Source organism: Sceloporus undulatus, chromosome 7 (genome assembly GCF_019175285.1).
Source record: "Sceloporus undulatus isolate JIND9_A2432 ecotype Alabama chromosome 7, SceUnd_v1.1, whole genome shotgun sequence".
NCBI classification, from domain to species: domain Eukaryota; kingdom Metazoa; phylum Chordata; class Lepidosauria; order Squamata; family Phrynosomatidae; genus Sceloporus; species Sceloporus undulatus.
The window spans coordinates 19,602,685-19,624,317 of NC_056528.1; the positions used below are offsets into that span (position 1 = coordinate 19,602,685).

At 43.8% G+C, this 21,633-nt stretch overlaps 1 protein-coding gene across 1 annotated transcript in view; it reads left to right on the forward strand.

Annotated features, from left to right (window-relative positions):
• NOTCH1 (notch receptor 1) overlaps window positions 1-21,633 on the forward strand; it is a 93,435-nt gene that overhangs the window by 45,082 nt on the left and 26,720 nt on the right. Inside the window, exons 5-15 of the mRNA XM_042478719.1 lie at window positions 6,274-6,396; window positions 6,831-7,064; window positions 7,577-7,732; window positions 8,443-8,628; window positions 10,391-10,504; window positions 14,756-14,869; window positions 17,811-18,044; window positions 18,853-18,963; window positions 19,100-19,292; window positions 20,117-20,262; window positions 20,486-20,599. Coding sequence (XP_042334653.1) covers window positions 6,274-6,396; window positions 6,831-7,064; window positions 7,577-7,732; window positions 8,443-8,628; window positions 10,391-10,504; window positions 14,756-14,869; window positions 17,811-18,044; window positions 18,853-18,963; window positions 19,100-19,292; window positions 20,117-20,262; window positions 20,486-20,599 — 1,725 coding nt within the window. The remainder of the gene's footprint in view (window positions 1-6,273; window positions 6,397-6,830; window positions 7,065-7,576; window positions 7,733-8,442; window positions 8,629-10,390; window positions 10,505-14,755; window positions 14,870-17,810; window positions 18,045-18,852; window positions 18,964-19,099; window positions 19,293-20,116; window positions 20,263-20,485; window positions 20,600-21,633) is intronic.

Here is a 21,633-nt window from a genome sequence, read left to right on the forward strand (position 1 = left end):
GCGAAAAAAGGCCATTGCATTAGTTGAACTCTAGATTGGCTTGTTTGAAAAAGAAGAGGAGGAAGAGACTAGAGTCCTCCTACCTTCACTGACTTAAACGTTTGACAATAACAAATGACAGATTTTTGCATTTCATCTCAGAGGCTGTCTCCGCGGTCCCAGGTAAAGACTTGGGTGCAACCTAAAACCTGCACAGCACCCCACAAAGACTAATTTAATTGTCTTCTCCCTCTTCCAAACAGTGGTTAAATGGAGCCAGGATTTATAGTGCCAAAGTCCAGGTATTTGATGAACTTTTTGATGCTGTGAAAGACAGGAGCTTAGTGCCAGAGGAAAAGGGGGACTCCCTTGGTGATTATACTTAGAAGATATTAGGGTGCAAAGAGGCCTGGCAGTTGCAGGAAAGTATAAAGCCCACTTCCCTTAGGTGATTCAGAGCTTTGGGAAGTTACTTTTTGGGATTACAGCATCCCAAAACCCTCCCAACCAGCATTGCTTTCCTTTGACTTGTTAGAAGTTCTAATTTGAAAGAAGGTAGGTATCATATTGTTATATCGCTTTGAAAGTTTTATTCCATTTCCAACAGCAAGGGAATAGATCATGTTAGTAGCCAAGTGGGCTAGGAATTTCTGAAGTTGTAATCCAAACAAATAACTTTTCCCAGCTCACCTTCAAGGCCGAGCCTCTTCATACTTCTGTTGGCATTGAAGGAGACTCAAGTGAAACCGAGTTAACACTGGGGAGTTTAAGGCTAATATATTTAACTGTTTTAGATAAGCAGCTTACACATCTTATTATCCATTCTAAGTCCTGGGAAGGCTGCTTGTGATAGGATTGTTCACTCTAAACATCCAATGCAGGGCTCTTCAGGCTGAGCCCAGCCTATTGATCATAGATGGAGACCCAACAACTTGCATTTCACTGCCAGTCTAGGGCTAGAAAGAAATGATTAAGAACAGAAAGGAAGGGAATAGGGAGGGATGGCCACCAGAAACAGCCAAAAGACTGTGTTCAGATTTTTCACTGTGAAGCTTGAAGAGCAGATAACAGTTGTTCCTTTTCTCCTCTATGCTCCCAAGGACTAGAAATAAGACTATCACTGTCTGATCATCCTTCCACATTTGGGTCTAGATTGTGCGACAGCACACACCCTTCTCACCAGTAGTGCTGTTGTGACACTTTTCCCCCTCTACTGAGCAATTGCATCAATTTGGCATTTCTAATCAGCTATTCTATCTGCACTCATTAGAAGTTTTTGTTTCCAAGAAGCTGTGAGCACATGAGCTGCATTTCCTTGCTCAACCTCTGTGAAGGGTTTCTTCCACCTGGTTGCTGCTTCCTGCAGCAAAAGAGAAGGGGGAGAGGTGTTGAAAACTTGCAAACTAAAGTCAGACAGCTGTTGCTTTACTTTTGGATGTGCGCAGATGTGTGTCAAATTGGCAGGCTTTGCGGAAGCTGCTTCTACTGCTGTTCCTTGTTCACTTGTAAATAAATAGCTTTCACCCCAAGTTGAGGACAGATAATGACAACTGGGAGAGAAAAAACACAGGAGCAGAGGAGGAGGGAAAAGAAAGAAGTTAAGGAATTGGTAGGGAGTCCTGGATGAAATGAGCTCCTGCTAAACCTTTCCTTATTTATTATTATCTCAAACGTTTTCTGCCCTGCTCCAAAAAGGTCTCCAGAATGGCATGCATACAGTCAAGACAAAGATCATCCCTATTATCTGTAGACTTGCAAAAGACAGGGCATAAAAGGAGAGAGTGATGAGGAGAGAAGAGGAGGAAGGAGCAAGTGTTTCTTTTCCTCTTTCAGTGGGAAAGGGAAGAAGGTCTGAGCTTGCTACTGTCCTGCCTTGTTGAAGTCTTCAGAAAGTCACCAAGGGCTTATCTACATGGGCGATTTACCCTGTAGATAAGCCCTTGGCCCTTATATAATGCTTTGTCCTTACATAATGCAGGGCCAAACCCACAAATCTGTCTGGATTGTCTTCACAACATCCACACCTAGTTTAGGGCTTCCTCCCCTTAACCCACATTTTAAAAACTCACTTTTTGCTGCAGCTTTTCCTCTCTCTTCATAGTGACCGAGGTGAATGCCTTTTCAGTCCTGGTTTCTGGGAACTGCTTGGCATAGCCACTGTGGGTACAAATTGATTTGAGATCAGAACAAGAAACTTGGTGTCAATAATGTGGCTGGGTATCTCATTCTGACCCCAGCAGTGGTGCCAGGTGATGAATGAGGGCTGTGTGAGAAGGCAGCTGCCCATCATTGGCTGCAAGAGCCAAAAACTCAGATCAGATCAGGGGCAAATTTGGAGAAACTTCAGGGCCAGAATACTCTGGGCTGGCCCAGAGTATTCTGGCAAGTGTAGACAGCCCTCAGACGAACTGAGCCAGTTCTTTGTAGAGGATGATAAAGTGCCTCCCCTTTGAGTTTCAGAGGACTTGCCTGGAAAGAATGAGGCTGACAGTTTCTTTACTTTGATTGAAAGAGGAAATAAATAGGTTGAATGAGCAAGGGGTTAAAAGCAAGTGAAATGAGCAAGATCCTTTACCCAGATGTTAACTGGTCTCTTAGCCAGCTAAAGTGTCCTTAAAATACTTCAAGGTGTACCTTTCCCCGTCACCCAGAGGTACCTTTGCACATTTTGGTGTATGTCCTGGCAGAATGGATTGTGACTTTCAGCATGCCTGATTTCATGTAGTATAGGGGGAAAGATGTTGCCCTGCAATGTGTTACTTGACGTATCCTAGAAGTCTCAAGTTGAATCCTCAGTATCTCTGGGAAGGCCTTGTAAAGGCCTTGAGAAACCACTATTGGCTCAGTATAGACAGTGGGTGAGAAAACTTGGACCCTGGGACCAAAACGTCTGGGCTCTCAATCTGGCCCTCTGGGACTCCCCAGAGGACTATATCCTCTTCCTCATGACTCTGTTCTTTAGTGGGTTTCATGGCTTTTGTACAGTTTTTTTTTCAAAAGTTGAAAAAAAGTTTAATTTTAATCACCTAAGATCAGTATGCAAGGGATCTTGTATAGCGCCTTTGAGAACTATGTGAAAGAAATTATAGCATAAGCTTTTGTACACTTGGTCCACTTCCTCAGATGCAGGTCATCAGAGTCTACTTGCATCTCATGTCTCAAAGGTGCTCCAATATCCCTTTGCATACTGATCCAGACTGCTTACGACTGCATACTGATCCAACTGCAAAATAATCTGACAGGTCATTTTGCAGTTGGATCAGAGCAATTCAAAACAACTACTAGGAGCCACAGAATGGCTCCAGGTGATTCCTGCAGCCCATGGGCCTCATTTTGCCCACCCCAGTGTGGACCGAAGTGGGAATGCTACAGCCCTCTCGGTGTTGTTGGATTGCCTTGAGCTCTAGCCAGCACAGCTAATGATGAGGAAAGCTGGGAGCTGTAGTCCATCAACAACATCTGTTGGATTGCGTGATTCCCACCCCGGTGTGTACAAAAATAAACGGACTGAAAAGGTCTGATTCAGTATGATGCAGCTTCCCAACACCATTTCAGTGTCTGCCCTTGTGCAGAAATATCAAAAATGATTGCTATTTGTGGAGTCTACATTGCACACACCCCTTCCTTTCTGTAGTGTGACTTCCTTCCATTTTTTGGTACCACTTCCGGCTCGGCCGGATGGGGACTGAAATGTTGAGCCTCTTGGGCTGGAACCGCCCTGGCTCTAGGATATGCTTCATATGCCTCTGTGTGCATGTTTTATACAAAGTTAGTGTTGCACAACTCCTCTCTCGAAAGTATAAACAGGTATTCCAGATCAAAGACTTAGTGGGAGTCTTAAGGATGTGAGGAGCATGGAACCTATGAAAAGAGTTATAGGTGGTGAAGGGAGACCAGCCACTTGGTTGGAAATGCTTGTATCCTAACAGGTTTTTTTCCCCTTGATGTGGTTTGGGAAAAAAGGGTTCATAATGAAAGCAAAATTAAGCAGAAATGATATGAACACCTGCAAGTTGAGCTGCAGCTAGCTGCTTATACCCTCTGATTGCTGTGGTTAATTTCTTGAAAAGTGACTGTGGTCAAGCAGAGTCTGAAAGCTGACCTGGCAAACTGCCCTCTCTTCTGGAAGCCCATCTTACAATATGAAGCCTTTACCTCTGATGTTTGTGTATTTGCTCAGTGGTGAGTGAAAGGGAATCTGAACATGTACAGGAGAGGACTTTCATCTATTTTTACTTGCAAACCAGAGCCCCAGTACTGAAAGCAGACTCCAGATAGGCTGTGTGTGTGTTCATGTGTGCTGTTGCAGAGTGGTGCAGATTCAGTCGTGATATCTGCCCCGTGTTGGAATACTATGCAAAGCTGGTACATGGCAACTTTGCAAACATTGCTGGTGAAGATGTTTAGCCATCACAGCAGAGGAACAGCAAACCATCAGATATCAGGCTGCATGTGTTTTACACTATTTAAAACTAATAAAAACAATCTTGAATCTGGTTTCTGCAGTCTGGTTTCTGATGGCTTGCTATTCCTCTGCTGTGATGGCTAAACATCGTCACCAGTGCTATTTGCAAAACTATCATGTACCAGCTTTGCATGGTATTCCATTTTGTGTTCTTTGACAATCTCAAGATGTGCGCTATACCTTACAAACAGCAACAGAGCTTTGGACAGTTGCATTTATTTTTGTTCTACATCACCCAGAATCTCCCTGCCACTCCTTTAAAAAAAATAGGAAGGAGCAATAACCCTGGGACAGGTGCTATTATTTGCTGCACTTTTCATCAGCATTCAAAGCATTTCAACAACTGGAGAGTGAGAGAGAGAGAATGCTTTGCTGGGGTGCCATTTCATTAGGGGTTTCCAAGGCAAGAGCCAACCAACTATCTTTAGGTTTTGCATGCCTTTGTGTTCTCATCTGGATCTAGTAGAGGAATGAAAATGAGTCTAGACAGAGGATCAGAGCAACCGTTAGTCAGAGCAATCATTTCAAGCAAACTAAATAAATTAGGAAATTTAAAGCTTTGCAAGTTTTCTCCTTCTTTGGTCTCTCATTTTCTAGTTTTTGGAATTTTGGATGAGAAAGCACAAGTAATTTGTATGTAGGTACTGATATGAATGGCGCAGATGCCTTAAAGGCACCAGATCTCTTCTGAACTTGGAGGCTAACCAGGGTTAGGCATGGTTAGTACTTGAGTGGGAGACTACTAAGGTGCTGTAGGCTATACTTTAGTGGAAGACAAGAGCCAACCACTTCAGAATATTTCTTGCCTAAGAAAACCCTTTGATATTTATGGTGTTGCAACATACCAATAGGCAACTTGAAGGCACATACACATATACACACTGTACATGATAGCCCATCTAGCTCTGTATTGCATACACTGACAGAGGATCTCTAATGTTTCCTAGCCCTACTTGGGAATGCCAAGGATTTCACCTGGGACCGTTTGCATACAAAATCTGCCACAATAATAAAAAAACAAATGCTAGTACTGGTGCCAATAAAAATTAATTCATCCTCAGAAAGGAAAAAGACTCTGATTAAGTCCAAGGTTTGATGGACTTAAAATGTCTTATAATATACAAAGAGACCATCAAGGAAGAGGCTACTTCCTTGCTTGAAGTGGAAAAGAGAGTAGTAGCGGTGTGTTTTTTTAAACTCTGCTCTTTCGTCAGTTGTAGCCATTGGCCATGACATCCTTTTCTATTTTTAACCACCAGTTAAAATTCTGGAAAGGCTGGATCTATACAAAATAGCACATTCAGTACTGGCACAGCACAGAAACACAAGCCCAGTCTTGCAGTTCTCTCTCGCTGTAGTATCCAGGACAGCCTCATCTCTGGCAATGTGTATTCCTCACCCCTATAACTAATGCTCAGAAAGAGCAAGACATGCAGAATACACAGATGAATTTGTGGAATGAACTGGGGAATTTAATGCTTCTCAACTGGCCTTTTTTGCACCACTTTCTTGCTCCCTGAAGCAGCTTGGATTCAGACACTTTCAAACTTAGGAAAAAGTTTGCACAAGCATTTTTTTTAACAAAGGAGAAAGTGGACAACTAGCCAGTTTCATGCCAGATCTTCACTGTGGGCAAACATATTTTCCTCACATCAGGTCTGAGCATAGAAAATTATTACTGGACACTTCTATTTTGAGACCAATATGTGCTGAGTGGGCCTGGGCTTGCTATTTTTGTTCCCATCATTGGGATGACAACAAATGGCTTAATGCATGTCCTTTCTTTCCCTTCTTCCATGTCTGTGCCACACTCACTTCCCACCTGGAAGGTTTTACTGGTCAGAATTGTGAGAAAAACATTGATGATTGCCCAGGAAATGGCTGCAAGAACGGAGGAACCTGTGTTGATGGGGTGAACACCTACAACTGTCAGTGCTTGCCTGAATGGACAGGTAATGCATAAATGCCAAGATTTTTGGTAGAGGTGGCAAGGTTGGTGGTGAGGCTAGACCTAGAAGCTGATAAGGGGGCAATTGAATTGAAGACTGAAGAAACCTACTTGCTCCTCAGGAATCTCCAAAATGCTGCTCTCCTCACTTTACAGCAGGCGTACATCTACACATAGAAATAATGCAGTTTCACACCACTTTAAGTGCCATGGCTCCATCAGACCAAATTCTGGGATTTATAATTTCATGAGGCACCAGACCTCTTTGGTAGAAAAGACTAAAGACCTTGTAAAACTGTAAATCCCAGGATCCCATAGGATGGAGCTACAGAACATAAAAAGCTACAGCTCTTTTAGACTCTGCATGCTGCTCCAGATTGGGCAGCAGGATCTTGACAAAATTTCTTTTTATTCCTCCCCCCTCCATCCTTTCCTTAGGCCAGTACTGCACTGAGGATGTGGATGAGTGCCAACTCATTCCCAACGCTTGCCAAAATGGGGGCACCTGCCACAACACCCATGGCGGCTACAACTGCGTCTGTGTCAATGGCTGGACCGGCGAGGACTGTAGTGAAAACATCGATGACTGTGCCAGCGCCGCCTGCTTCACAGGGGCCACCTGCCATGACCGCGTGGCCTCCTTCTACTGTGAATGCCCACATGGACGGACAGGTGTGAACGAGAAGGAAGGGTGGCAGGGAAATATTAGTCAAGGAGAGGGGTACAGCCTAGCAGAGGAGCTGGTGTTTAATGAAGATCGGGGATTGGGAATGTCTTTCAGTTCATCTCCACTAGCCAAATTTAGTTTCAGAGCAGTTCTTAGGGAGTGGAACCAAAGGGATGGAATCCAAAAGACCAGCGTATTTCAGCTGAAAGCTCTTCTTGCCATTAACTAACCTTTAGGAAAGCCATTTTGACCTTTAAGAATTGAAGGGGGGTAGATGGAAAAACCAGGAACACCCCAAATGATGATGTTTGGGGGAAATAGGTGTGGCCATCCAAGGATCCCAAAGGGCTGGATTGGGACCGCAGTCTAGAGCATAGGTAGGTGCCCCATTTTCCTGTTGATCCTTGGAATCAGACTAACTGACTTGGGACATTTGAGAGAAGTGCCATATTGAGAAAGAAAAGGGCATTTGTTTTAAGGAGTCCTCTCTAAGCAATATTGTCTTATCTCCCAACAGGTTTGCTCTGCCACCTTAGTGATGCTTGCATCAGTAACCCCTGCAATGAAGGCTCTAACTGCGACACCAACCCTGTTACTGGCAAAGCCATTTGCACCTGCCCAACAGGCTACACTGGACCTGCCTGCAACCAGGATATGGATGAATGTGCATTGGGTAAGTGACCAAACTTGGGTAGCCAGGGAATAACCAGGAATAGATGCTGTATTGAAGAATGAGGAGGAAGAGGGACTGGGAAATTTGATATCTCGATCAGGAATTTGTCTCATAGAGAAACTAAAACCGAGTAAGGAACAGAAGTTGAAGGCAAATAGAAAGAAACAGGCAGACAGCAATTTACAGGAAGTTTCTGATGCTGTCCATAGACAGTCGTACTTACAGACGAAGAACCAGTGATGGAAAGGTTCTTATTTAAAGAAAGAATCCCACATTTCTGCTTTGGTTTTGGGGCCATTAATTACCCTTTTATTAACAGGAGTGCAGTGGGTCTTCAAGCATAGCTTAGGCACTGAATAGACAGGTGGTTTGTGAGAGCCATAACTTTGGGGTTTAGACCAGCCTGCCTTCATCCTCCTTCCTATTAATCTGCTGTTGTTGAGAATCAGCTGTAAGAAACTACTGAGGGAGTAATGGAAAGGGATAGAGAGAGAGAGGGTGATACATCTCGTATCTGGAAGTGAAAGAATAAAACAATATATTACCAAATCTGTTCTTTGGTAGCCTCCCGCCTTTGCTTTTCTGTTAAAAAGAAAGCGAAGCCACTGATAAATTAGGCATATCTGCCCCCAACTAAAGCTTCTAACTGGGTCTAATAGTGATGAGAACAATTGAATGTAATTGTCCCCTTTGTATGTTTAATTCATTAGGTGCCAACCCTTGTGAGCATGCTGGGAAGTGCATCAACACAGAGGGGTCATTCCATTGCCAGTGTCAGCAAGGCTACTCCGGTCCTCGCTGTGAAATTGATGTGAATGAGTGCTCCTCTAACCCTTGCCAGAACGATGCCACCTGTTTAGACCAGATTGGAGTCTTCCATTGCATTTGCATGCCAGGTAAGCCAGCAGAATGTTGCAGATTGGAAGTGGAGAGCCACTTTTTGCACAAGGGTTGGATTCCGTTTCAGGAAAGTTTTTGAGGGCCTCCTTTCCTGCAGCAGAGAGAGCCAAAGGCAAAAAGGTGTGTAGCCAAAAAGATCAGCATATTTTAGTTTAAAGCTCTTGCTGCTGATAACTAAGGCTTAGGGGAGGCATTTTTAACCCTTTAGAATGAGGAAAAATCCCATGCAAAAGGTGGGAAATCATCAAATGGTGGTATCATGGGGAAAGGGGATTAATAGTCTGAAGAAGTTCAGGATTGGAAGGGACATGTTCCCCACTTCTGTCCCATAGCATTGGATTGGGGGTGACATGTAAGATCCAGCATGGTGTAATGTTGCTTTAGGATTCCAGGAAGCCAGGACTCAAATACCTGCTCAGCCATTGATCCCCACTCCAGGTGACCTTGTGCCAGTTCTGTTCTCACAACCTCAGGGAAGGCAGTGGCAAACCATATCTGAATAAATCATGCCAAGAAAACCTCATGAAGCAACTTGGAAGCAAACAACAATAACAACAAAGAGCAGACCAAGCTTAGAAGTCAAGATGACTATGAGAATAAATAAATATGTGGCAAAACACTCTGCTTCAAGGGTTTGGGACTCAGGCGAAAGTGGGGATAATATAAGCCACAAATAGACACTTGTCTGTTGCCGGAGAGGTGAAGCTTAGATTTATGGCCTGTGGAGGAAGGAAAGTTGGAATAGAAGGCATCTGTGCAAATGCAGGTTACCTGTGAATGGATAATGGGTTTGAACACCTTCTCTAATAGTGAACTCAGAAATGAAGCCAAAACTGGAGCTGCCAAGAAACTACAAGAAAAGGGATTGGCATGTTTGGAGGAATGCCAGTTTTTGCAAAAATTCAGAATATCTCTTAAAAGGTGGGACATGAAGGAGGTCTGTTGTCATTTGCTGTTGTGTGCCTTCAAGTCAGTTTTTATTTATGGTTAGCCTAAGATGAACCTATCAGTGGGTTTTCTGGGGCTGAGAGGGTGTGACTCGCCCAAGGTCACCCAGCTGGTTTCCATTGCCAAACAGGAATTGAACCCTGGTCTCCAGAGTCATAGTCCTATGATCAAACCACTACACCACACTGGCTCTCCTCACCCCAGTAAAATATCCTAATGAAGACTGTCTGTGCTTAGTAGCTTCCAGTGGTTCAATTGAAATTGGAAAATAATACTGGGAAGCCAGAGCAGAGCAGGATGGTGATGTTGGTGGAAGGGGACTAGTTAGAACCCAGTGTGGGAAGACTTCTGTTGGAAAATAAATAAGGCCAGACTGAAACATTGTTTGCAGCTCTCTCTCTCTCATATTGCAGAATGGGTTGTGTGTGGGCTAAGCCACAACCAGTATCATGTCCTCCTTATATGAGAGGAAGTGGCTACCGAGACAAGTGGGGTCCCATTTTGTAACTGATTTCAAGAGACAGTCTGCTTCTGCAAGTTGCTGAATTTTTCCTACAAAGGGAAAGATTATTGTTGTTTTTATTGTTGTGTGCCTTCAAGTCATTTCCACCTTATAGTGACCCTAAAGTGAACCTATCACAGGGTTTTCTGGGGCTGAGAGTGTGTAACTTGGCCATGGTCACCCAGTGCGCTTCCATAACCAAGCAAGGAACTGAATCCTGATCTCCAGAATCATAGTCCAGTGCTCAAACTACTACACCACACTACCTCTCTACCTGGGGCTTACCTTCTTTTTTATTTCCCATGCAGGGTATGAGGGTGTTTACTGTGAAATCAACACGGACGAATGTGCCAGCAGCCCCTGCCTCCACAACGGGAACTGCATAGACAAAATCAACGAGTTCGCTTGCGAGTGCCCCATAGGTACTAATGGGAGGAGGAAGCAGGGGGAATTGATTATTTTGCCTTCAGCTCAAAGTCTTTGTAGTAGAAAAAGAGCTGAAATTAATCCACCACCCAGAGGCTATGCTAGACTGATGGATTTAAACCTAGTCGAAGTAGGCAGCTCAAGGGAAATAACCTATGCTTTGCATTATATCTTCTGCTTTTGGCAACTTAGAGGAGAAGTGTGTCTGTGTGTATTTGTGAGTGTGTGTCTTTATTAAAATTTCAAATCTGAGGGTCTTAATTTTAGAGGAAGGGCTGCCATTGCTACTGACCATGCTGGCTAAATGAAAGGTCCATGTTCAGGGATAGTCTATCTCTTGTTAACACATGCTGCAAGAAAACAACAAAGCAGAGTTGGCCATTATTTTTGTCCTGGCCGCCAGCTTTCCTTTCCTAGAAACAGGACACTGCTCTAGATGGGACTTAGTTCTAGAGAGCTTTGGAATGTTACTCTTTGGATTATAACTCCCAGAATCCCCCTGTAGGTTAGATCTTTTCTCGAGATCCCATTTCCTAACACTGTCTGGAACAGCGGCAACACTGACAGCTCTATCCAAAATAACTAATTCAGAACGTGTCTTTTCTGCAAGGAAAAGATGGGTGTCTTTTTGTGGTTTCTCCACTGGTTGTGAGCTTGTAGCAAATTTATGTGAGCCATAGAAGAAGGCCTTCTTCAATAATGGGATCCATCAAGAAGTCATAGGATCATAGAGTCTTAAGAGTTTGAAAGGACCACATGGATCTTCTAGTCCAACTCCCTGCCTTGCAAGAATGCACACCTAAAGTCCTCCTGAAAAATGCCCATCTAACTCTGATTCAAATACCTCCAAAGAAGGCAAGCCTACCAGCTTCTGGGGCAATTCATCCCACGGTCAGACAGCTCTTACATCCAGAAGTTCTTTTTAATGTTTAGTAGGGGGGATCTTTTTTCTTGTCATTTGAATCCACTGGTTTGTATTCAAGCCTTTGGAACAGCAGAAAACAAGCCCACTCCATCTTCTACATTACATTCTGTCAGATAATTTCAAGATTTAGATATTTCAAGACAGTTATCCTGTGCCTTCTCATGTGTCGGGCTACAGCTTAAATCACTCCCACTATCAGTGATGCTGGCTGGGGGTGAAAACAGCTGTAAGCCAACATATTTATATTATACCCAGCTCACCCCCACATTGGGGCAGATGCTCTGTGTTGTTTTTGGCAAAGGCAGGGTAAGGTGTAGATCATGGCTAGATGTCTGGAGAGGGCACAGGGGCCAATTCTAACCCTTGCAGCAACCTCATCTCCAGATGAAAACATAACTGGAACAAAACATTTCTCACTTCCAGTTTGTTTTGTTACTCTGCTTGCTTGCTGCATTTATTTGGGAATCTTTTTTGTCCTTCATTTTGAGCTTTTGGACAACATTTGGGTGGCTGTTGTTTTGTTATTTTTAAGTTCCTGGGGCCACATATGGTTCACAGGCCACACTTTTCTCACCCCTGGAATATGAGGTTTCTATTCTACTGATAAAAAGGGCCACCTCCCCCCCCCTCAGGCATACCCTATGTCTCAAGACGATCCTTCCACCCCACCTCTTTTCTGGCATTAAGAGACCTTGAAGCCAAATTCTGCCTCCCCTTCATCTGAATATGAGAGAGAGAAAGAGAGAGGACCGATTTAAATAATTCCAACAACAAGCTTTGCAACTTGAAAAGGGCCCCCCAGCTTGGGAACCGTCATGGGATGGGGCAAGAGGAAGGCTGGGTATATTCAAATAAGGTGTTGGAAGTCCATGGGGGTAAGGCAAGTGAATGGGTGAAATCTGGCTAATCCGTAAAATAGTCCGTCCCCCCTCCCCCCAAACCCTCGCTCTGGAAGTTGAGAAGCCAGGCTAGAGATGCAAATAAGATGTTCTCAGAGCCGGTCCCTCATGGGTCACTATTGCTCATTCAGAACCCCAGGCATCTGTCTCCATGGTGATGGAGAACAAAGTGGGGAGGGCTTGTTTGGTCCAAGAAGAAACTTGTTGGATAGAGTCCAGTAGCCCCCCATGTGAAGAGCACATCCATGCATTAATGTAGAATGGTATTCTGTAGCTCACAGTAGCCAGCAAAAAGGGGATTAGGACCCCGCCACCCTTAGATTTGCATTGGAAAAAGTTCTAACTGTAATCATCATTGCACAGTTATAGCAGTTTGATCCCAATGTGTTTGCCGTGCATCTATCCTACAGTATCCTAGGATCTGTGGTTTAGTGAAGGACTTAATAATTCTCTCCAAGTGGGTTCTGGTCTGTTCTCCTAAACTACAGTTCACAAAGTGGTAGAATTCAAAGATATAGCTATGTTAGTCTGTAAAATCGGAATGTGAAGAGGTCTTGTAGCGCCTTTGAGACTAACTGAAAGAAAGAAGTTGGCAGCATGAGCTTTCAGAAATTTCAGTCCACTTACTCAGATGCATTTGCAAATGCAAACTTCCAAATGCATCTGAAGAAGTAGACTGAGGTCTAAGGAGGCTTGTGCTGCTAATTTCTTTCAGTTAGTCTCAAAGGTGCTACAAGATCTCTTTACGTACAGATCACAAGGTACTTCATGGAAAACTAAATCACATATATTTGCACTGTGCTAGTAGAGCAATTTGATACTATTTTAACATCCATTGCGCCATTCAATAAAATCCTGGGATTCATTGTTTGGTACAGGATAGAATTCTCTGCTGGAGAGCTTTAGCTTACTAAACTATAACTCCCTGAGTTATATCCTTAGAAGAGAGACTGAGGATGAAATAAGGGTAATTTGGGAACTGCAGTTCAGGGGAGTAAACCAAGCAGCTCTTGCAGAGAACTCTCTCATAAAACTGGATTCCATAGGCGGGAGCTATGATAGTCAAGGTGGGATTAATGTGCTGTAATTGTGTAGTATGGACACATTGTGTGTGTGTTGGGGCAGGGTCCCATATTTTTCAACTTCTTTGTACATCCTGATACAAGGACAAGTGAAGGGAGCCAAGGATAAATTGGTGAGTGTGTGTGCAAGCAAATGGACTAGAGTAGAGGTATTGTGCTGCACCGTGACATGCTTCCCAGAGCTAAGCTACCAAATGTATAATAAGTAAGGGAAGGCGAGTGGAAGCGAGGAGGCACAGTTGGCCATCACTTCCATACCAGGCAATGAGCCAAGTAGAGCAACTGAAAAGGAGGCTGTGCAACATGGATCTATGGCATGCTTTTTAAAGTCTCTACAAAAGACTTCCAGAGAAGTCTGGGGAGCTGGGGGGGGGGGGGGGATTGAGGAGACACATAATGTGCCTAGTTAGTTTGTATTTTACATTTGTGGGAAGTTTTGTTTTTGAGGCATTGCTGGGAGAGGGATGGGGTGGTTGTCCTATTTTCCATATATTTTTGAGGGCAGGGGAATCACAATAGCTATTGCCCTTCCCAAGACCAAGAAATACATTACAGAATTTATCAAGGAGTGGACAGCAAAAAAAGTTAATCCATTTATAGAATTACGCACTTAATCATCCATCCCAAGCTGGCATTTTATCCTTTTGCCAAGATGTTTCGTAGGAGAGAAGTTAGGAAGCTTACAGTGACAACTTGGAAATGGTCTGTGTAATAATATTTCACAGAAAAGACACGAGAGGCTTGCTTGGTTTTATTTTCAACTCTCCTCCTTGTCAGGTACAATATTTCCCCACCTCTTGGATGCCTACAGTTTACTTGTGTTCGTCACTTTTGTCTTAAAGGAGGAGGAAAAATAACCTAGCTCTTACAAAGCTTTTATTTCCAGTTTGGGTGGTAGAATTCAAAGACACAGCCACGCTAGTCTGAAAAATCAGTATGCCAAAGGATCTTGCAGCAACTTTGAGACTAACTGAAAGAAAGTGCTACAAGCTCCTTTGGCATGCTGTTAACTTTTGGGAGGGGGGGGCCCTACAATTTCCAGAATTCTCCAGCATACTGATTGGACTTACCCAAAGATTATCTTTTCCTAAGGTCTAACTCGGAGGAGTTATCATACTTGCTCTAGTCTAGGTGATGAGTGAGTTGAGCAGCCCTTTACGCTCCTGGTTTCATATCTGGAGTGGTTGTTGGTATTTGGCAGAAACGGGAAGGGAGCTCATAGTCACTGGACAGGCCTTAGTGCTGAGAGGAGGGGGGCTATTCTGGGCCAGTGGCCAGAGCCTGAGAGTCCTTGAGCCAAAATCTCTTCTCCTCCCCGCACCCGCCTTTGTTCCCTTGCAGGCTTTAACGGTCACTTGTGCCAGTATGACATTGATGAATGCGCCAGCACACCATGCAAGAATGGAGCCAAATGCATTGACGGCCCCAACGCCTACATGTGTGAATGCACTGAAGGTAATCGGGAGTCTTTTTGGAGGAAGTGTATTGTTTCTCTGATGACTAAAGAAGTTTTTTTTTACCCCATAATGGAGCAAGATCTTGAGCTTATATGGCCAATGTGTCAAGTGATCTCCTGCTAGGGCAGGAGAGGGATGTCCTATCTTGGGGAGGTTGAGTGTTCCACTGGTAAAAATATGGGGCCATTTCTGCCATGGTGACCTCAGCAGCCATGCTGCTGTGCCTTCCTTGCCACTCAAACAGAACAGGAGTATTGCTCTGCCTTGTCTTTGAATCCATGCCCAGAAGGGCACTACTCTGAGTCACAGGTCCCTGATAAGACTGAGGAGCCCAGTGCTGCCCTGTATCTTTTAACCTGCCATACAGATTTCAGAATGTGTCCCAAATATATCCATTGCCAGCATGTAGGCAACTACACTAGGATTTGCCCCTAAGGTTCTGGATAGCTAAATTTGGCTTAGTGGGTCATCAACAGTAGCAGTTTAAGCTAAAAACAGTGAACCCTATGCCTAGCCTTGTTGGTGCAATTCCAAGGGCTCTTACACAACACAATATTTGTATAGTGTGCCCATTTCCTGCCCCCTTTTTTCCTCTGTCTATCTCCGGCTGCATAGAGCTCCTGACACATAGAGATGACTTCCTCCATCTTGGCTAAAAACCAAAATGGCCTCTCTCTGTGAGGCGCCTCTGTGTGTTGCCATCTTCCCCCTCTCCTCAGGCCCCTCGTCTCTGCAAAAGGAAGAAAGCGGGAACAATTTTTAAAGAGAAAAATGAAAAATGTTGCCACCGCGGCCACCCCCCTCTCAGCCACCGCTACCCCAGGCACGGGGTTGTGTGCGCTCGCTGAGTGAAACTCAAGTAGCGTTTGGACAAAACCGACGCCGTAAGCCCTGAGCAACAAACAGTGGGGCTTTTGTGGAGTTGCTCCCGCCAGAAATCTTCCAGCTGAACAGTCTCTAATGAGCGTCTTGGTCAGGCTGGAGCGCTGATGAAAAGCTGTGATGTGGATTTCATGGGGTGGGGAGGTGTATGTGTGCACAGTCAAAGCCGTACTTTGTCTTCCTTCTGGAAAAAAAAGAGCCCCTCTCCCTTGCTTCCCCTCTTCTTTGTCCTTCTCCCTCTGGCCCTGCACTTCTCAGTCGTTGGAGGACGGGGGAGATAATGGGGCATGGCTATTATCCCCCCACAGCACAGCAGCGGCACACAGCCATCCGTCCCGACCCCTCCCTGGCCTTTTGGATTCCACGTCCAGCCTATCCGAGCCGCATGCAGACGAAAGAGCAGAGAGAAGAGGCCAGCTTTGGCCTCCTGTGAAAGGAAGGGGGTGGCAGGAAATAAAGAAAGGGTTTGTTTGTTAGAGGGGAGTCATTGTATTCTTTCAGGGACAAAGCCAAGCTCTTTTCAATCCCGACGGTAGTTTCTTCTTAGAGCGTTCAGACACCAGCTCTCCATGCTTACCCCTCTTTTCTCCATCACTCCCTCCAGCAACCCAATCCCAATTCTTTGCCACTCCAGTAGAGCATTTGCTACCAATGCCTTCTCAGAGTTTTTGCAGGGAAGTTTCCAAGTTTGAGCCAGAACTGTTCCTCGCAGGGCAGTTTTCAGGTTTGATCCAGAGTTAGTCTCCTTTGCAGGGCAGTTTTCAATTTTGATCCACAGTTGGTCTCTTTTGCAGAACAGTTTTCAAGTTTGATCCAAAGTTGGTCTCCTTTACAAGGCAGTTTTCAAGTTTGATCCAGAGTTGACCTCCTACCCTTCTCTGGGAGTCAGGGTGCATCTACTGTTGAAATAGCACACTTTGACACTACTTTAAGTGTTTGTAGCTCCATGCTATGGAATTCTAGGGTTTGTAGTTGAATTACATCTCTCAGCCCTTGCCAGCAAAGCCAGTGGGGTTTTTGTTTTGCTCCCCCCAGCAAAAGATCTTTCCAGTATTGGTCAGTTCAAGGTACAATCAGCCCTATGAATCAATGGATTTTTTTATCCACGGATTCAAGCACTCACAGTTGGAAAATATTTTTAAAATTTATACATTTCAAAAAGCAAACATTTGTTTTGCCATTATATATAAAGGACACCATTTCACTATCTCCTTGTATTTAATGGGACTTGAGCATCCCCAGATTTTGTTATCCACGAGGGGTTCTGGAACCAAACCCCAGTGGATACCACCATACAGTATTAAAATTTAAGATTGCTAAGGAGAGAACTGTTCCCTAAAATAAGTTCTGTAACCCACACTCCACCCACTTTCAGTATGCCCCATTCCTTACTGGTTTCTCTGAGAAATTCAACCCTCACCATGAAAAATGTGCCCCCCACCCCACCCCCATATACACTAAGTTCCCTTTGATCTCTTGATGTGCGTAACACAGTGCTGAATTCATTGCAGGAACATAGGAAAGCTGCCTTATACTGAGTCAGGCATTGATCTGTCTCTCCCACTGACAGTCAATTGTCTGCTAGAATTTTAAATGAGAGGGTCTTTCCCACTCCTACCTGCAGATACCAAGGATTGCTCCATAAAGCATATGTTCTACATTTGAGCTACAGTGCTTGCTTTCAAACACAACTGGTTTCCCACCATGGTAATCCAGAAGCAAAGTTAGCAGGCCCTTTCCCCAGATTATGTTACTGTCATTCATTTCAGCTTTAATAAAAAAGAGAAAAGCAAGATATAAATGTTTTAAATAAATTAATAGTTTCTAGCTCTATTGTACTGCCAGTGGCACTTTCTATCTACTTGTAGGAGTAAAGAAAAGAAGGATTAGATAACTGCTAGGGTATCTGTTGGCTAGTAGTTTCTGGGCTCCCTTGGCTGATCCAGCATTGTCCGTTGTCATTCTTGTTCTGCAACAAGGCTGAACCATGGAAATGATTACCATGATTTTTCTATGCCTTGCTACGCTTCTGATGTTTGATATGTATTCAACTCTAGGTTTTTCTGGCCCGCACTGTGAGACCGATATTGATGAATGTAACCCAGACCCGTGCCATTATGGCACCTGCCAGGATGGCATTGCCACCTTCACATGCCTCTGTGAGCCTGGCTACACTGGCCACCGCTGTGACATTAATATCAATGAGTGCCAAAGTCAGCCATGCAAAAATGGAGGAACTTGCCAAGACAGGAACAATGCTTACAATTGCCTCTGCCTCAAAGGAACAACAGGTAAGGATTGCTCAAGCTTCCTACCCCAGGAAGCTGTAGGACAACAGCTTTGCCTATACATTTTTGGCCACCTATGGATCCAGAAACCAAGTCCAAGGAGGTGTTTGTAAAAGTCTGAGTGAGAAAATGCCCAAAACTAGAACATAGTTAGATATGCCATGTAAAATAAATTCTGGGATCTGTAAAAATGTCCCTGGTTGCATAAACTTTGATTCTGCACAATCTGATTGTGGTCTTGCAAGCCATCAATTACGCAAGAGATTGGTCAGGGCACTGAAATTCTGTCTCCTCAACTCCTGGAAACTTTGTTTTCTATGTTTTCTCAATACTCCTACAGTTGATACATAACTTCCCACCATGTATTTGCATCTGAAGTGCTAGAAACAGGAATAAAAGCTTACTATCATAGAATTGGTGGAGACTCCAAGGGCCACTGCCATACAGGAATTACACAGTCAAAGGACTCCTGAAAGATAATTTTGATGAAACTGTTTTCTGTGACCATTATTCTTATTTGTGCTGTTTTACTCGCACCTCTAAAAAACTGCAGCAGAAACATACTGCAGCCATTTGGAGAAGAAGACAACAATAGGTTGTTTGTTTTCAGCCTTTTTGTTTTGAATGATTTGTTTTGGAATGAAACTAATTCCAAAATCTGTTCATTATTATTTGGGAAAAGGCTCTTTGGGGCAGGGAGCAGAAAGAAGAGCCTCCCCCAAAATAAGGTCACCTTGAACGTCATTGGATTCATGCATGCTTTCTATCCCTTGCTTGTTTTTTAATCTTTGCTTCTTCTTCCTTTTGGAAGGACCCAATTGTGAAATCAACCTGGACGACTGTGCCAGTAACCCTTGTGACTATGGCAAATGCATAGACAAAATCAATGGCTACGAATGCGCCTGTGAGCCAGGATACACAGGTAAGAAAGCAATGGGGAGGAGAGCCTGGGAATGACAAACTGCAGTCTGGAAGATGGGCTGTGCTGACAAGCAAAGATTCCTGTGAAACTCAGGGAGGTTGAAACCATTGCCATACTTCTGATTCCTTTCTAACAGGGAGAATGTGTAACGTTAACATTGACGAGTGCGCCAGCAACCCTTGCCACAATGGTGGTACCTGCAGGGATAACATCAATGGCTTCACATGTGTCTGCCCAGAAGGCTACCATGATACCACATGCCTTTCAGAAGTGAATGAATGCAACAGTAACCCTTGCATTCATGGGAGGTGCAACGATGGACTGAATGGGTAAGTCTCTGGAAGTTGTAAGCTGGTGACAGGGGAGGGGGAGAATTTGGGGTGTAGTTTCTCAAGCCAGACCAGAGTTTAGTAGAAGAATGCCAAAGGTACCCTCTAACCTGGTTCAGTCCAGGGGAAAGGGTGGCATTAAGTTCATGTCCCAAACAAGCCCAGAGAAATAGCCCCCATCTTTACACTTGTGGCACTGTGCTTTCTGCTCCATGCATTCATATGGTTTTTAAAAGGTGAAAGACCTTCTCTGTTGGTGGTTTTAACTATTTCTGTAAAGAGATTAGGTGAGATCCCAGTGTCGGGCATTCCTGCCATCCTCTACAGATCTATATGTCCATACATTTGGTGATTATTTTCTTGGTGTGGTAACATTGCAAGTTAGTTACCCTAGTTTTAACGAGTTGCTTTTAATGGCTTTTAAAAGTTCTGTTGTTCCTAAATGGTGGGGTTTATTCTATCCGTTTTTATTGTCAACTGCTTTGAGAACTGCATAGAAAGAGCATATCGTTTGCATGCAAAAGGTTCCAGGTTCAGTACTGAGATGGTGCTAAGAAAAACTACACTCCTATAAGATTAAACCAAGGATAATCAACTGCAGGGGGTGGGGGCATTTTACGCTCCAGGTTCCTCCAGGGACTGTTTGGTCTGCCAAAAATTAAAAACAACCACAAAACAAAAGCAGAAGTGTCTGGATGTCTATTTCTTTTCTTTTTTAAAAAAAGGTTAAACAATACAGGGGAGGGATGTAATCCATTAGAAAAGTGAATTGCTCCTCAAGTCATGACATGGCTCATGCATATTTTTCTGTTTCTTAACAAAAGGTACATATGTGATTGTGACTCAGGCTGGAGTGGGACCAACTGTGACATCAACAACAACGAATGCGAGTCTAACCCTTGCATGAATGGCGGCACCTGTAAGGATATGGTCAGTGGCTACATCTGCACCTGTCGAGAAGGATTCAGCGGTAAGCGCTTTGAGAGACATGGATCCTTTCTAAGCCATAGTAATCACACAGACTAAGACGCTTGACTGATCCACGCAACTTTTTAAAATACCATTTCATGAATTCCTAGCATCACCAGTTTCAAAAATCCTGGAAGGCTGATGTGGGAATGAACTCTACTTCATCCTCTAGACAGAGTTATATGGGCCTGAAGGATTGACACTGTGGTTCACCTTCTTTCTAGGTCCCAACTGTCAGACAAACATCAATGAATGTGCTTCCAACCCGTGCCTCAACCAAGGAACCTGCATTGATGATGTGGCTCGGTACCAATGCAATTGCCTTCCACCTTACACTGGTAAGAGAACAGCACCAGATTCTTGGTTCAAAGAATGCAACTTCCATCCTGAGTTAATGAATGAAATGCAAGCAAGATGCCTGAGAGGGGTTGTGAAGGAACAGATTGTGTTCCTTGTTTCTTCCTGTTGTTGGAAACAGAACGGAACCATGGCTTGTGGTTTTTATATACAGAATGCTGAAGGCCACAGAACTGACATTAGGTATTCCTTTTCTCTATCTGTCTCATCTCATACGCACACATACACACAACACATGTGTACATGCACAGGTGTATTCACAAGTACAGTGCTTTGCTTGCTCTATCATGGGGCATTTCATTCCTTCCTTTTGAAACTACAAAACCCAGAATGCTTTTATTGACACTTAGACAGTGAATGTTGCTCCCTGACATTTTGGCCACCATAAATGTTAAGAGGGGCTTACCATAAAGTAGGAAAAAAGCTTTCCAGAATGTAGGATTTTGTGCCCTTCATCCCAGATTTTCACAGAGGAACATTAGGGGAGGATAAACTTTGGTGTCCAGAGCTAGCGTTTTGAAGTAACAAGTGAACATAATTACTTATAATGAATTGTGGTTTGGTTTGTTTGCTTATTAACTTATTTTAATGCAGAAGGGCAAAGGTATGTTTCAAGGTAGTAAGTAAGAATGAAGTTACAGTACTTTATTGGTGTAATAAGTAGCATTTTCTAGAATGTATTGGATTTACAGATTGAGTCTCCCTTATCCGAAAAGCTTGGGGCTAGAGGTGTTTTGGATTTTGGATTTTGGAATGCCGGTATTTGCATTTACTTACATAATGAGAAACCTTGGAGATGGGAGCCAAGTCTAAACACAAAAGTCATTTATGGTTCATTGGCTCCTGAAGTTGATTTTATACAAGATTTTAAAATTATTTTTTGCATGAAATAAAGTTGGTGCGTATTGAGCCATCAGAAAACAAAGGCATCACTATCTCAACACCCATGAGAAATTTAGAATATTTTTTGGATTTTGAATTCTGGATAAAGGAGACTCAACCGTGAAAGGGCATT